The sequence below is a fragment of the Paroedura picta genome, chromosome 7 (genome assembly GCF_049243985.1).
Source record: "Paroedura picta isolate Pp20150507F chromosome 7, Ppicta_v3.0, whole genome shotgun sequence".
In the NCBI taxonomy this organism is placed as follows: Eukaryota; Metazoa; Chordata; class Lepidosauria; order Squamata; family Gekkonidae; genus Paroedura; species Paroedura picta.
The window spans coordinates 42,698,024-42,712,945 of NC_135375.1; the positions used below are offsets into that span (position 1 = coordinate 42,698,024).

General features: G+C 42.4%; 1 protein-coding gene and 1 long non-coding RNA gene across 5 annotated transcripts in view; one reads left to right on the top strand and one right to left on the bottom strand.

Moving 5' to 3' along the window:
- The first annotated feature begins 13 nt into the window (after positions 1-13).
- Positions 14-5,893, top strand: LOC143842448 (uncharacterized). Its single transcript, XR_013233122.1, has 2 exons — positions 14-2,682; positions 5,100-5,893. It is a non-coding gene; the product is annotated as an uncharacterized LOC143842448 (long non-coding RNA).
- Positions 5,894-10,659: 4,766 nt separating this feature from the next.
- Positions 10,660-14,922, bottom strand: part of KIAA0825 (KIAA0825 ortholog) — a 242,669-nt gene continuing 238,406 nt past the window's right edge. For all 4 annotated transcript variants that reach the window (XM_077347603.1, XM_077347605.1, XM_077347604.1 and 1 more), the window contains one exon: positions 10,660-11,922. In XM_077347603.1, coding sequence (XP_077203718.1) covers positions 11,805-11,922 — 118 coding nt within the window. In that variant the 3' untranslated portion in view covers positions 10,660-11,804. The remainder of the gene's footprint in view (positions 11,923-14,922) is intronic.

Here is a 14,922-nt window from a genome sequence, read left to right on the forward strand (position 1 = left end):
GTCACGACGCGCAGTCGGCCTGAGCGGTGGGCCTGGCTCGGCTCCTCCCGTTCCCTGAGCAATCGCGGCCTCTCCTGACGGGAAGGCGCGCGCCAAGGGCGGGCGGGCGGTGTGTCGGTGGCGCGTGCGTGGTAGCCGCCGGTGGGCCCCGCGGGTGAGAGGATTTCCCCGCCCCTCCTCGGAAGGGTTTGCAGCGGCGGAGAAGATGGGCTTGTCGGCGGTGGGCAGGTGGTTCGGGGGTGCTGGCTGCGATCCTGTTGATGGCCGTCAAGCAATGGGGGATCGGCTCCCGCTTACGCACGCTTAGAGTCGTTAGAGGGGAAACGGGAGTGGATCAAAGGCTTCGCGACCGGCCAGATGGACCCTACTCAGTGGCTCCGGTGCATTTTAGAGAAGGATTTTGAAAGGGGGAATGGCCAGGATACAAAGAGGGGTCCCGAATGGCGGGCTCGTCCATCCGACGGTGGTAGAAGCAGCCTTGCTAGCGGCTCATGGCTGTGGCGTTATCTGATGCTCTCTCTAAGTGCAGTGGGGATGCAGGAAGAGGAGTGACTTGCCCATTAGGAGGCATGAGCCAACAGGCGTGCGTGTAAAGCGTCTCAAATCGGTTACACCCAGCAGTTCATCCTACTCCTAGATGATGGGAAGGGGTAATCAATCAATCAAAATATTGTGCTTTATTGGTGTGGAAATGCTGTTTCCCCGCAAAAGATATTCTGGCTGAAGAGAAAATGTGTGGATCTCTAACAACTGACTGACAACTGCACATTCCACATGCAATAAAGCAAAGTGCTTTTAGTCGTCAAAGGAATGGTTGTACCTTACTCTGCTGAGATGGTGCAGAGGTTCAAAGGCTAAAACTCCATTACCATCAGCTTTTGATTATAGGGAATTAAACCATTTAAGCAGCAGCATTCTTCCACATCACTGAAGTGCCAAGATCTTGGAAGAGGAATACCTCCCTTTGCCAGGTCAGCCACTGCCCCTGTCTGCTGCAGGAGATAATTTTTTCCTGCTTGCTTGGATTCATTGGGAACAGCGAATAGAGAGACTTTCCCTCAAATTTTACAATAGCTTATGGTGCTGTCTTATGTGGAATTAGTCCAGAGTGACTTCAATGGGTTTAAATTTGAGGAGCTCTGCATAGGATTGCACCATTTGTCACTTTAGATGGAAGAATTTGTGGGTTGCATCATTTGTGGGTTGCATCACCTGTACAGGCAAGTTGGGTGACAAAAATATTATTCAGGGCTGTGTGACCCACTTAGAACTTTCTGCCAAGGTATGGGCAGGGCTCCAGCACTGTAATTCTACAGCAAGTTAAGTTGTTGTGATTGTTAGTTGATTCTAGACTTAACATGAGAATTGGGAAAGTATGTAATATAAATTCTTTCAAAACGACACACTTGAAGTGAGTCTTTTGTGAGTATATCTATTATGATTAATTTGCATAAAGATCGATCACCTCTCTCCAGGATTTTTGGATAATAGTGCCAGAAAATGTAGTTTTCGCATAGTTCATTCAATTCCCCCCCCCCCGCTCCCTTGGTATTAGTGAAATAGTACATGACAACTGTGTGGAATTTATTTTGAAATAAGATAATTGTCCTTACAGTTCCAGGAAGGGGGGTGGTCCCTCTAAGCTATCCTCCCCACGTGCTCCAAGTACAAAGTTTTATATATTTGTTTTGTTAACAATTCTTTCCTTGTTCACTGTTGCCACCAGCTCTTAGACAAAAATACTTTTCCAGATAAGAAATTCTTAAGGATACTGTTTTCTCCTGACTGGTGGATAGAATTCTATCCCTGTGAACTTTTGATACTGCTGGTTTAATCAAGAAAATGTTAGTAAGTATATTAAGTTTCCATTTCCTATACCTGACCACCCATGCTCAAGACAAGAAAGTATGATGTGTATTATTTTTTCAGAGGTCCCTGTTAAAAAATATTTTAAAACTGACCTTATGAGCTTTGTTGCTCCTGGCCCACTAAAGTATCCATGCAACTAAGATGACAGTTTATGAGACAACACCCCCTCCCCCCTTTGCTGTCCACGTTAGGGCATTTTTTACAAGTTTCTCCAAACTGTTACATGTTGGATAACTTTGATTAGGAACTCATGCAGGGAACAGGACTATCCTATATGGATAGAGCCTTGCCTGGTCCTCTGTAGGTGGCACAGAAGCAGCTTTGAGAACATGGGGACCAAGTATACAGACACACCATTTTTCAGATTGCTGCTGATCTCTTATTTTCCATTTTGTGATATTTAGGTTTCTTGGCCACACTGGAATCCAACTTCTCTATCCCTCTTCTGCCTTGACTGACTGCCTGCCCCTCTTCCGTTTCCAAGTGCTGGCTCATCCATCCAGTCCAACCTTGAGAGGCAGTCCAGAATTATATCATGATTGATGTTATCAGTACCACCAAGAGGTCCAGAATTAAAGAGGGTCAAGCTGCCCTTATCCATCTCCCAGCACAGGTCATCCACCAGGGTGACCAAGGCTGTTTCAGTCTCATAATCAAGCTTTAATCCAGATTGGAATGCATCCAAACAATTAGCTTCATTCAGAAATTCCTGAAGTTGCCAGATACCACTTGTTTAATCACTGCTCAAGAATGATACATTTGAGACTGGATTAGACTTCTCAGCAACTCGTGACTCTCTGGATGACCCTTCTTGTAAGATATTTGCAGTATTTTATTTGGGAGTGTTGCATTTGGCTCACCATTTCTTTAATTCCATTGTAGCTGAATAGTCTCAGAGCATGGTTATTCCAGATGGTACCTTAACTACTTGGAATGTGGACTGCAGTGTTCTACAGAGACTCAGCATTAGTGCCAATCACACTTAGCATTTGTTCAATGTTGCTGGAGGAAATCAGTAAGATATCATCAATATGCTGATAACACCAAGTTCTAAAGTTCTGTTACCAGGACCTGTTATCTGACCTGAATTTGGAAGTTGTGGCTGGTTAGATAAGGCAGAAAAGATTGAAAATCCCAGTATATCAGAAGTGATGTCTGTGAGAAGCCTTTTGTTTCTAAAAAATAGATGAGGGTCAGTAGGTACAAGACTGAACTACAAATCAAGAATTCTTTGGCTTGAATTTTACTTCAGCTATGAATTCACTGGATGACCTAAAGTAAGTCAGTGTCTCATCCAGCCCCTCATTAGCAACTTGGGGTATTAACACTGATCTGTCTTATAGACTTGTTGTGATGACAGCAAGTAGTGCATACGGAATATCTCTCTAAATCTAAGGATTATTATTAGAGGGAATCTATTGCAAAATTTCTCTATTTGATCAGGTATAAAGCCTTGGAGTTTTGGTTGATCAGTCTTCTACCCAACATTTCTTAGACTATCTTCCCCACCATGGGAGCCCCAGTGGCTGACACAGGCTCCCTGGGAGCCACATAGTTGGCCATGGGACCCCTAGGAGCCCCACACTGTCTGCAAGAAACCTAAGAGCCACCACACTCACAACCTAGTAGCTATGACAGCTGAGCAAGGGCCCCCAGGAGTCACAGCAGCGGTGGCAGGGCACCTGGGAACCTCTGGACTAGATCCAGGAGCTGCTATATTGACAGCCTGATCATTGAGAGCTGCAGCACTAGCAGCAGGGCCCCCAACAGCTACGCCAAAAGCAGTGGCCTGACTGGAAGCCACAACAACAGCAATGATCCAGGAGGCTGCATATAAGCTGATTTATTCTGTTAAGTGCGTGTATCCAAACAACTTTTTTTGTCTGAGGAGGGGTTTTAGCCTCCCATTTTAAAAAGTTTTAAAGATTTTTCTGCAAACCTGGAAATCTACTATCCATGTCAGCCCAGTCTGCAGCTCAATTCATACTTGTTGTGAACTCCTTCCTAGTCCACCAAGGGCTCCTTACCTTCTGTATTGTACTTGCCTCCCTCCCAATCTTCACCAGCCTCAGGAAAGGTGTGAAGACCCTAGGGCAGTGGTCCCCAACCTGCGGGCCGCGGCCCGGCGCCGGGCCGCAAAGGCCATGGCGCCGGGCCGCGGCTCCCTCTCCACGCCCCTCCCCCCCGCAGTAAAAAACTTACCAGGCCGCAAGCTTGCAGCCCGGGAAGGTACTTACTGCGGGAGGGCAGGGAGAGGGAATCAGGGCCGGGCCGCGCCCGCGCGGCCCGCGGGTGCGGCCCGATCCACGGGTGCGGCCCGCGGGCGCGGCCGGGCGCGGCTCGTGGGCGCGGCCCGATCCGCGGGTGCGGCCCGCGGGCGCGGCCGGGCGCGGCCCGATCCGCGGGTGCGGCCCGTGGGCGCGGCCGGGCGCGGCTCGCGGGCGCGGCCGGAGGCGTGGGTGTGGCCTGCGCGGTCCCTGCGGGCGCGGCCCAATGCCCTGCCGGTCCCCAGCCTAATAAAGGTTGGGGACCACTGCCCTAGGGTTGGGACTTTTCTCTGTATTTCCCACACCCTTTGAAGCTCTCTTCCTCCTCACTGGATTTCCCAGTCTCCTTTTGTAGCTCTTCTCCTCGCTTTAGCTCCTCCCCTATTAATTCTCTCTCTACTAATCCCCATGGAAAGCAATCTATTTCTTCCTTGCTTACCTCAACTTCCTATATTTGCCACTGTTCCTGTTTGTAAGCATAACGTGCCATTCTGTTCTCTGCTCTTCCTCCCAAGCCTGGGCAACCCCCCTCCTATTTTATGGATTCCCTTTCTCCATTATTTGATGTTGTAGGAGCATAGCACTGGTGCCTGTCTCTGTCCCCCAGAGACTGTCTTTGGAGTAGAGTCCTTTGGTCTTTCCAAAGAAAAGTCTGGTGGATTTTTGGCTGCTGCAGATACTAGTTGGGGGAATGAGGGCATCCCCAGACACATAACTATTAGATTATATAGATAGCCTTCTGTTCTCACCAGTGGAATCATACATCTATCTTGCTAAGGCGTTTTGGATGCTTCACACTATTTAATTGCTGAGACGTTTTTATTTTAATTTTGGGGAACTATATTTCTAAGCAACCTTGAGCTTCTGGGGAAGCAGCATAATATTTAAAACAAGTGGATGATTCACTATAAGTAGGCTATAAGAGTACTATTTCTTTTTCTATCTTATATCTTCCTTACTGAGGAAATCTAAGACCCATTATGCACGGGAGGAATAACGCACATTCGGAGTGGAATGGCGGTGACTAAAATCACCGATAACGCACGGAGCTGGCTGCAACCGCCCACAGCTTCCGTGCATGCCACCGAAAAAAGCCGCATCAGTGAAATGCAGAAGAAAGCACAGCTTCCGGGTGACCGGGGCGCAACCTGAAGCGGCACCGGGATCGCCGCGTGCATAATAGGTTACTCTGGGTTTTGCCGCCGTCGCGCCCCCTCCCGTGCATAACCGGTGTGCTTCACGTCTTCCTCCTCCGCGTTTTCCATGTGACCCAAAATCGCCGTTTCGGCAGCCGTGCATAATGGGCCAAAGTGGAACTCCTTTCTCTGAATGAGGACTCTAGGTGTTTGTGTATGGCTGAATTTATCATTAGTATACTGCAAACGTGACAAATGCAACTGTTTGTATGGCCATCAGATTGAAAACAGCTCCAAATGTCTTCCCTGAATGTCCAAAACCTAAGTGTCAGCTTGCAACAGTATGTTTATTGGAAGCAAAACAGCATCTTAAACTAGATGGCATGCTGATGAGCCAGCCAAGGACCGTCAGGGCAGAAGAATTCACTAGCCACTCATGTGTGCCTTCTCTTTCAGGAATATATGAACTGTCGTTTTCCCAATGTTTTATTTCTGCCTGTTTAAGGTAGACATGATAACATAGCAACAGACTACGATGAAAATAAGAAAGGTGAAATGTTAAATGAAGAAATGATTGTACAATATGTTGTACAACATAATAGAAATCATCTTATAGTTCCAGTGGACGTGTGAGCATTCTTTATGTTACGGTGGCACCTTGCCATAGATTCCTGGGCATTCGGAGATTGAAGAGTTGTGGAATGCAAGGTGACAAAAGAAAAAATAAGCTTCAGGTATCAAAGAAAGCATTGCATGGAGTCAGAAAAGGCACAGAGCCCATTCTCCAGTTTCACCTGATGAAAACTCAACAGGAACGAAATGAGAAGCCGCTTTTATTATTTACTAGCAAGAAAGCCCATTGCAACCAGGAATGCAATGGGCGCTAGGACCCAGGGGACACTGGCAGGTGCAGATCTCTCTCTTTCTCCCCCTCTCTGTCGCAGCAGGAGCCATAGAAGGTAATCAGGGCAGGTAGGTAGCAGGGAATGAAGGCTTGTTTGCAATTTGGAACGGCTCTCTCTCTCTCTCTCTCTCTCTCTCTCTCTCTCTCTCCCTCCTTCACAGCAGGAGCCATGGCAGGTAATCAGGGGTTGTTTACAGTTTGGCGGGGCTCTGTGTGTCTCTCTCTCGCGCTGGCTCCTGTAACATCTGTGAGCTAAGTGGCTAGCATCCAGGGAGGGAGAGCGGGAGCTGTAGGTACAGGGCCAATCAGGGTGCGGCCAGCTTTGCTGGTCACACCCTGATTAGCCCTATTCCAACTCAGACACCTGGACCGTTCCACACCCCTGGCTGTTTCACAAATATTAAGAGGAGGAACAATGGATAAGGATTTATCAGTTTTCATACCACTGCTCTCCAAAGGCATTGTGGTGGTTTACAGTTATAAAACAATAATTTCCCTAAAACCCATCAAACACTCCTTATTACAATTAAAACTGACGGTGATCACTTCCCTAGGGAATTCTAAACACTCAACTAGGGTTCAGCACCCGAAGCGGTCGGTCTTTCCTGGCGCAGCCAGTGCTGCACTGCGGGTGCTGGGATGGGGTAGGGGAGGAGCGGAGAGGAGAGGAGCGCACTAATGCCCACACCTCCCCTCCCAAAAAGGCCCTGGCCGAGGCCAGGCAGACAATCTGGGACAACCAGTAAATCCAGACCTGCAGCACTCCCTTACAGCACTGAGTGGACATTTTAAGGTGTATTTTAAGGTAAGAGAGCCAGTTTGGTGTAGTGGTTAGGAGTGTGGACTTCTAATCTGGCATGCCGGGTTCGATTCTGCACTCCCCCACATGCAGCTGGCTGGGTGACCTTGGGCTCGCCACAGCACTGATAAAACTGTTCTGACCGAGCAGTGATATCAGGGCTCTCTCAGCCTCACCCACCCCACAGGGTGTCTGTTGTGGGGAGAGGAAAGGGAAGGCGACTGTAAGCTGCTTTGAGCCTCCTTTGGGTAGGGAAAAGCGGCATATAAGAACCAACTCTTCTTCTTCTGAATTCCCCCAATGTATATCTGACTATAAGTACAGTTACGTAACAGTGATCCAACTCATTTCAGGTGTATCATGTAATTTTTAGGAGTGCTATAATGAGATCAGTGAGAGATCTTACCAAGAATTGCGATAAACATTTACTTCATTCTTGGTTTTGGAATTCCATGGCCACAAAAGTGGAATCTACAATTTCTGCCGTTGTTGTTATTATATTATATGATTTATTCCCCACCAGTCCTGAAGCCGGCTTGTGGCGGGTTACAACAGTTATTATTTCTTGCAACTCATTGGGATTTTTTAAAAGAAACGTTTGCCATTTATTGGCAGATATTTAAGTCCTTTGCCAGCTGCCTCAGCTATTTCTAGCAGCTTCGTAGACATTTTCCCTGACCTTTTCCTTCAGAAGTTTTATTGCTGCAGTCCATTTTGATGCTAATTTTCATTTTAGCACTTTAAATAGCTTAGTCTTCTCAGAGATAAGATCTGAGGAGTCAGGAACTCTCCGGTCTTTTTTTTTTATTTTCCCCACCCCATTATTGGGTCTTCCTCCTCTTCCTTGGCTGACACTTGATCTGATGTAGACCCTGAGGCTCCAAAATAAGATTTGAGGCACTTTTCTTGCTACTGAAAAGGTGCCAGAGGCATTCCCTGCAGCAGTGCTTTTTATTTATTTTTTCAGTTGTTTGCTTAAAGATAGCAGTTGTTTAATTAATTTGTCCCATTGTGGCAAAGAGTTCCCAGGTTAGGACACCATCTTTCCCAGTTAATGTGACAAGTCCCCCTGAACTCCTTTTCTGAGGTTGCTCTCTGGTAAAGGATAGATGTGTTTTGAACCCTACTATATAATAGGACCTTTGGGAAATATGTGGTTCAGCAAGTGAAGAAATATTAGTTTCTCCTTTTCTATGATTTTTGTTTTCCAAGTTTTGAGAAGTAGATGGTTTTGAAATTTGCTGTATAGTTGAAATAACAGTGAAAACTATAGTTCTTATGGGTTCATTTCCAAGTTAACAGATGCTAAAGTTGCAGAAATAATGTTCTATCTGTACCTTGTGGCTAACAGACTAATACATTGCTGGACCTCTGCTCCATATGTTTATACGGGGAGGGCAGTATATAAATATAATAAATAAATAAATCCCCTCCTGAAGCTGTCTATGTTTGTAACTGCCCCCACTTCCTGCAGCAGTGAGTTCCACATGTTAATTACTCTGGGTAAAGAATTACTTTTGTTCTAAACCTACCGCTCATTCTTTATCACAATTGCTATATTATGCTCCAAAAATTTAGAAACTAGATCCAAATTAGCTAATACATTTCCATGACATTATAATCCTTAACCTAATCCTGAAAAGCCTTAACCTTTCTGTCTGTGCCTGAGGTTAAATTAGAAACCCAAAGGTTGAGCAAAAAAGAAATGAAAATGAAACATGATTATTTATTACCTAGTGTACATAATCAGGTTAAAAAACCATTAAAAACAGGGTCTTCTTCAGCGGTCAAATAAACAATACATACACAAATTCATACATTATATAATTTAGGCCTGTTAAGTTATATAAGGGTATAATGGAGCTCACAGTCAGAAGCAATAGAATCCAAGAACTACTATTCTGTCTTGGGTCAAGATCCAATTCTGAGTGTATGTTCTCATGTGTTAGCTGGCTAGAATTCTAAGGGTCAAAAAATGGCTGTTCATTGCTCACATCATATGTAATCATTGATGTTAATATGGGAAGTTGTACATGCAACATTTTATCAGTTGATGTAAATAAGAATTTCTGTTGCTATTTTTGATCTTGTTTATGTGTATTAGATAAATAATAATTGTGTTTTAATTTCTTTTTTGCTCAACCTTTGTGTTCCTAAATTGATTTTTCAGGCTGGGTTTTTGTCCCTTCTCATTTTTTGCTGGACCTGAGGTTAAAGCCAAATTTGAAACACCTGAGTTGGTGGATTTAAAAAAAAATGCTGTCCATTTGCTCCACATTAGAAGTATTTCTATTAAATAAATGGCCTGGCTGTTGTATCAATCTCTCAGAGCAATGGTAAAAAACTTTGAATCCAATGAAGAAGCAAAGGTGTTCCAAAGAAATTCATTGGTCCTTTCCACCAGGTCAAGATAAACTACTCTAATTCCTCTGCTTGTTGAATACATAAGGGGTTAGAGGTTCATGAACTGGAACTGTAAGTTAATTTATAGTTTGGGGAGAGATGTCAGTAAAAAATTATCTTCATACTACAGGGAGCAATTTGTGACTTTTCCTTTATTCAGTTAGAACCTGTTTATATATTGCTTGGTGGACTCAAAATAAGATGCATGTGGCCTGGATTAGATGTGTGGCTTTAGTTGCTAAGCAACTGGTTTAACAGGATTGGAAATTCTACTCACCACTTGACATTGATGACTAGGTAGCAGAACTCCTAGAAATGGCATAATGGAAGCATGTGGTGGTTTCATAAGAGAATGCCTTTTCCAAATTTATGGCATATGGGGTAACTTTCTAAAATGTTTTGATGACAACTATGTTGTCCACAAGCTACAGCCACTGTGACCTAATATCCCAACTAGTCACTTGCCCAATTGACAAGCAGGAACTTCACCACTCCCATCTCTTCTTTTCCTATGTTTTTCTTTTTTTTCTACTTCTTGCTCCAATACAAGGAACTGCACTGCAAATCCGCAGAGATCCAACAAGTACAACAAGGACTTGTCACTTATTAAAGGTTTTGTCTCTTCTGGATGTTTTTGTACTATTAAAAAAAATGTGAATTTGCTTATTTAAGCTTTTTATTTCTGTCTTGTGAAGTAAAAAGGAAAACAATAAATTACTGAACATCATTAAGTTTCTAGATTGTTTCCAAAATAGTACTGTTGACAGATATAGGATGGCTATTAAATTCAACGCTGACAGCTCTCACTTGCAGTAGTTAAATCATGGGCCGATTCAGTGGTAGAAAGCTATATACCCATATGATTGCACCTACCATGTTCTTGACATTTGATCATGAAAGAAAACCCTCAGTTCTTAATTGTATCTTTGATTGTAACGATCAAAATATTCTTTGCAGATAATGGTAATGCTTTTCAGAAGTAGGGTCTCAGCCGGCAACAATACTTAAAATATGTCTTGATGCTTGTATGGATAGATTTTCATTTATACTAGGTACTTGATTTTTTGTGAAAAACACTGATTTTCTTTGATGACATTTAACTGCAGGCTGACAATTGAATATAAGAAAACCATCTCAAACTGAAGTATGGATCATGGATCCTTTCAGCTTTGATTCTGTGAAGAAAGTAAGCAAAACTTCACATTAATTTTACATTCAATTGGCAGAATCAAATATTTTCCAGGGCTGCCTCCCACATTTTAGATATTATAATGCTCTCCGTACTGAAATTTATTTTTATTCACACTTCGTATTTTTATCCCACCACTCACAAGAGTGGCGGCTCACAAGAAGCTTATAGTAGCATACAAACTACAGCTGTACCATAAAAATGAAAACAACCCAATAATAGCATCATCTTACAGAATTAATAAAATAGGTATATTTTGCAACCGACTCCATGATGTTATCATCTGACCGGCAGAAGGGTGTCTTAGTTTAGAAGAGGGACCTAAGATAACATTTATATCTATGTCCTGGCCTCAACCAAATGCCTAGTAGAAGAGTTCCATCTCACAAGTGTGAAAGTGTGAAGCACTTACACCTTTTTGAAAAGTATTGTATATTAAGTTTTTTCTTCAAGAAGAGCACAGGCTTCTGCAGCTCCAGGAATGGAGGTGCATGCTGTAAGTGCTAAAGCAGAACTCTATGCTAAGGAAGTTAGGGATGGCATTTCTTCTGTTCTTCTATCAGCAGAACTCTATGCTAAGGAAGTTAGGGACAGCATTTCTTCTGTTGTTCTTCTATCGGGTAGTCATGATTGCCATCAATTGCCAGAAGAAAATTGCACTAGTAACTGGGAAACAGTAACAGTGACAGCCTTTAGGATACAGTACAAACAGCCACCGGTACATTTTCTTTCCTCTCCGCATTCTGCTTAATTCTCCAAATGGGTCTCTTCTGAAATACTGCTGCACCCACAAGAGTTATATCACCAGTCACACTGCAAGAGCTAAGTGGACCTGTGTGCCAGATCATGTTGCTGTTCTGCAGCAGAGCAAAGGATATCAGTGCTTTACACTTTTACAAGCCATTCTTAACTCCAGTCTCATGTATTCATACTATAAAACTTAACAGTCCAGAGGAGAGTGATAACCACCTGTTGGCTTCAAGATCTTGGGTTACTTCCATTTTACTAGATAGTTATTGGTGACCTAATATTTTATTTTACTATCAAAGATTTAAAAAAATAATTTAGAGATTTTATATTCTTTACAAAGAAAAAACAACAACAATACAACAAACAACTTTAGGTATAATGCAGTAACTGAGCAGTTGCATAAAAACACATCAAAGCAAAACTTGTACAAACTATAGAGTTAAATTGAAGTACTGATACATTTAATTAAAAAGTACTTGTGTCAAATTCAGTGTTCTGTTTTATCTTCTGAGGAAGGAGGGGTGGTTATGAGACAAAGGTTTTTCAAATGTTCCAGCATGACTTTTTCTTCCTCTTCCAGGACCTCTCCTTCTTTCATTTCCCATCTGAAATTTAAAAACAAACATCCTCTTTATTTCTTAAAATTAGTATATTAATACATGTAAAATTGACACTAAGTAAAGCGAGAATTAACTGATTTTAGTAATCCTAAATTTTGCTTCTGACTAAGCCCCAGACTGTAATATTTTGAACCTTTGGTAGAACTAAATTGTCCTGGTCAACGGCTGGTGTGACTCTGGTGTAAGCATATAAATGGGTAGCATCAAAGTCTTTCCCCTTTCTGTCAGTCACCAGTCCTCTGTATGCTTGTTTGGTGTGTATGCAGAGTACCTAGCAGCCAATCAGGCCCCTGGGATGGGTAAGGAAACCAGACAGAAAGGAAGAGTGATAAAGGTAAAGCTGTTACACTGTTTGCTCAGTTCAGATATAGGCTACCAAAGTCTAAATGCAGCGCTTCCAATTTCAAAAAACCTGCTCAGTATGAAACTGACCAATAAACCGCCCAGAGCTGCAAAGAATGGGCAGTATAAAAATCCAAATAAATAAGAAGAGACTATTCTTTCTAGATTGACAATATCCTTTTTAGATGGAGTAATCAAAATTGTCAACAGTAGTCTAAATCCATCATAACGTTGCACATGGAAGTTACAATACTTGTTTTATTTTCCATCACTTACTTGCTCAACATGAAATTAGCACTTTTATCACCGCTATAAATTGTGTCTGTTTTTTCATGAGGTATTAGCACAGTCTTGAGATCTTTTTCAGTCAGTCATTGCCAGCTCTGACTCCTTTTAGTTCATAGTAAAGCCAGCGCATTCTATCACAGGTACATATCATGCTTATTTACACTGAAGCTAATTTGCCATTAATCCAGTTTGGAGAGCACCTTTTGGAACTCTTCACAATTTGCTTTGGTCTTCCCCATCCTGAATAATTTTTGCCATCTGCTAATTTGGCAAACACACTGTTCAGTCATGACTCCAGATTATTTATAAATAACAGCAGTTCCACTCCAAACACAAATGCCCAGACAATTGCACTGCTTAATTTTGTCCATTACTTGAATACTTTGTTTTCTAACTAGTTACTAATCTGTTTTATCTCATGATTTCTAAATTTACTTAAGAGCCTTTCATGGGGGATTTTATTTAAACCTTATAGGAAAACATAATGTTTACAGAATCTCCCTACCTGTATGCTTGTGAATATTTGCTAAAGGTTTATGAGACAGGTTACTCCTTTGCAGAAGTGATGCTGATTATTCTTCACTAGAGCTTGTCCTTCTATTGTTGATAATGCTATCTAATCAATAGCATAGGGGGGAGGGAGTTTTTTTGTCATCAAAGGGGTTAATATTGGGATTTTTATCATGTTTTATGGGTTTTATTATTATGTAAACCACCTCAAGCATTTTTAAAGGGAGTGGCAGTGTATAAATTGAAATATAAATAAATAAATAAAACTGGAACAGATAGTAGACTACCTGACCTTTAATGTCACAGGTTTTCCTCCCAACCCCTAACTCCTTTTGAAGAAAAAGCTACTGAGATAATGCCATTTTGTTATTTCAAATAAGAGACTAAAGCTAACCAGGCTAATGTCATTTTCTAAAGGGCTAACATTTGTCTTTATATTGTGTGCTGGTAACAGCAACACAAGCTGTTTTCAGTTTAGGTACACAGCAAGCATAAGTGAAGAAAGAGGTTGAGCAGGGGTGGTAACAGATAAGGGAAGCTGGAAAGTCCCTTTGGCAAAATTGGGAGCCACAGGATACTTCTGAAAGACTGTTTAAATCTCATCGGCAAAAATATACCTTAATAGGCAATATTGGAATGAAATTGAAACTTATGTCATGATGGACATCTGCACACATCCAAGTTGAGTCACAAGAATATATAAAAGGCTAATGCTTATGTATATACCCTGGACTTTTTGGGTCATTGTTACGGTCTCCTTTATTAGAATAAAGTTCTGTCTGCTTCAAGAATCTCCCTGTCTTTCATTGGGCATTGGCATGCCAGTTTAACAACCCCATATGAGTAACAATTGGGACACAATTCTATGGTAAGTCCAGGAGTAAACTGAGCAAAGATCTCTACAAAGGAGAAAGGCTGTGTGTCCCGGTGCTCATTGGGTTTGTTAAAAGCAGAAGAAAGACTGGGATAAATCAAGCACAACTCTCCAATGGGAACAGATGTATGTCTTGTTGGCTGCTGTGGGAGCTAAACAGAGTAAATCTGAATAGCTTTTGAGCCATCTCCAGTGTCTGGTTAAGAATGGGGGATTCATAACCAACTCTATATTATCCTGTATCCTCATTACTTGTACATTTTTTTAAGAGGAAAGGAAAAGATTATAAAGTTGAATAGGTAGACATGTCCATACAAGAGGTCATTAGAAACTGTCCAGAAGCATCAACGACGAGCTCCTTTGCTTGAGCACCTGAAGAACCATTTCCCTTGTCTTCTGGGCCTTCTTGTCTGTGGTGAAGATTAAGACTCCTAGGTGTTTGATCTGTTGAAAGAGAATCAAGGTGCTCTTCTGGAAATTGACAATGAAGCTGAAGGACTGCCATTGTTCTGTTGGTATCCAATATAGCTTGTGAAAGACTTGGTGACCTGATTGACAAATTGTCCAAGTAAGGGTAGACATGAATCTGTTGGTTTCTGAGAAAGACCACTGGTTTGACCAGAATTTTTGAAAAAAAACCTGTAGAGATGAAGAGAAGTCGAATGGAAGGGTCTTGAACTGAAAGTGTCGATGTTCTATGCAGAACTGTATTGAAGATGGATTTGTCATATGGGGATGTGTAGATAGGTCTTCTGCAGATCCAAGGAAGAAAGGTACTCTCCCTCCTGAATGACCTCTGGAATTGATTTTACCATTTCCATGCAGAACTTCTTGGCTGGATTGATTTGTTGAGACCCTTGAGGTCCAAGATGGTGCACCATTCACTGTTCCTTTTGGGTACAGTGAAGAATATAGAACAGAGGCTGTTCCTGTGTTCACAGACTGGCACATCTTCTATTGCTTGGATTTGC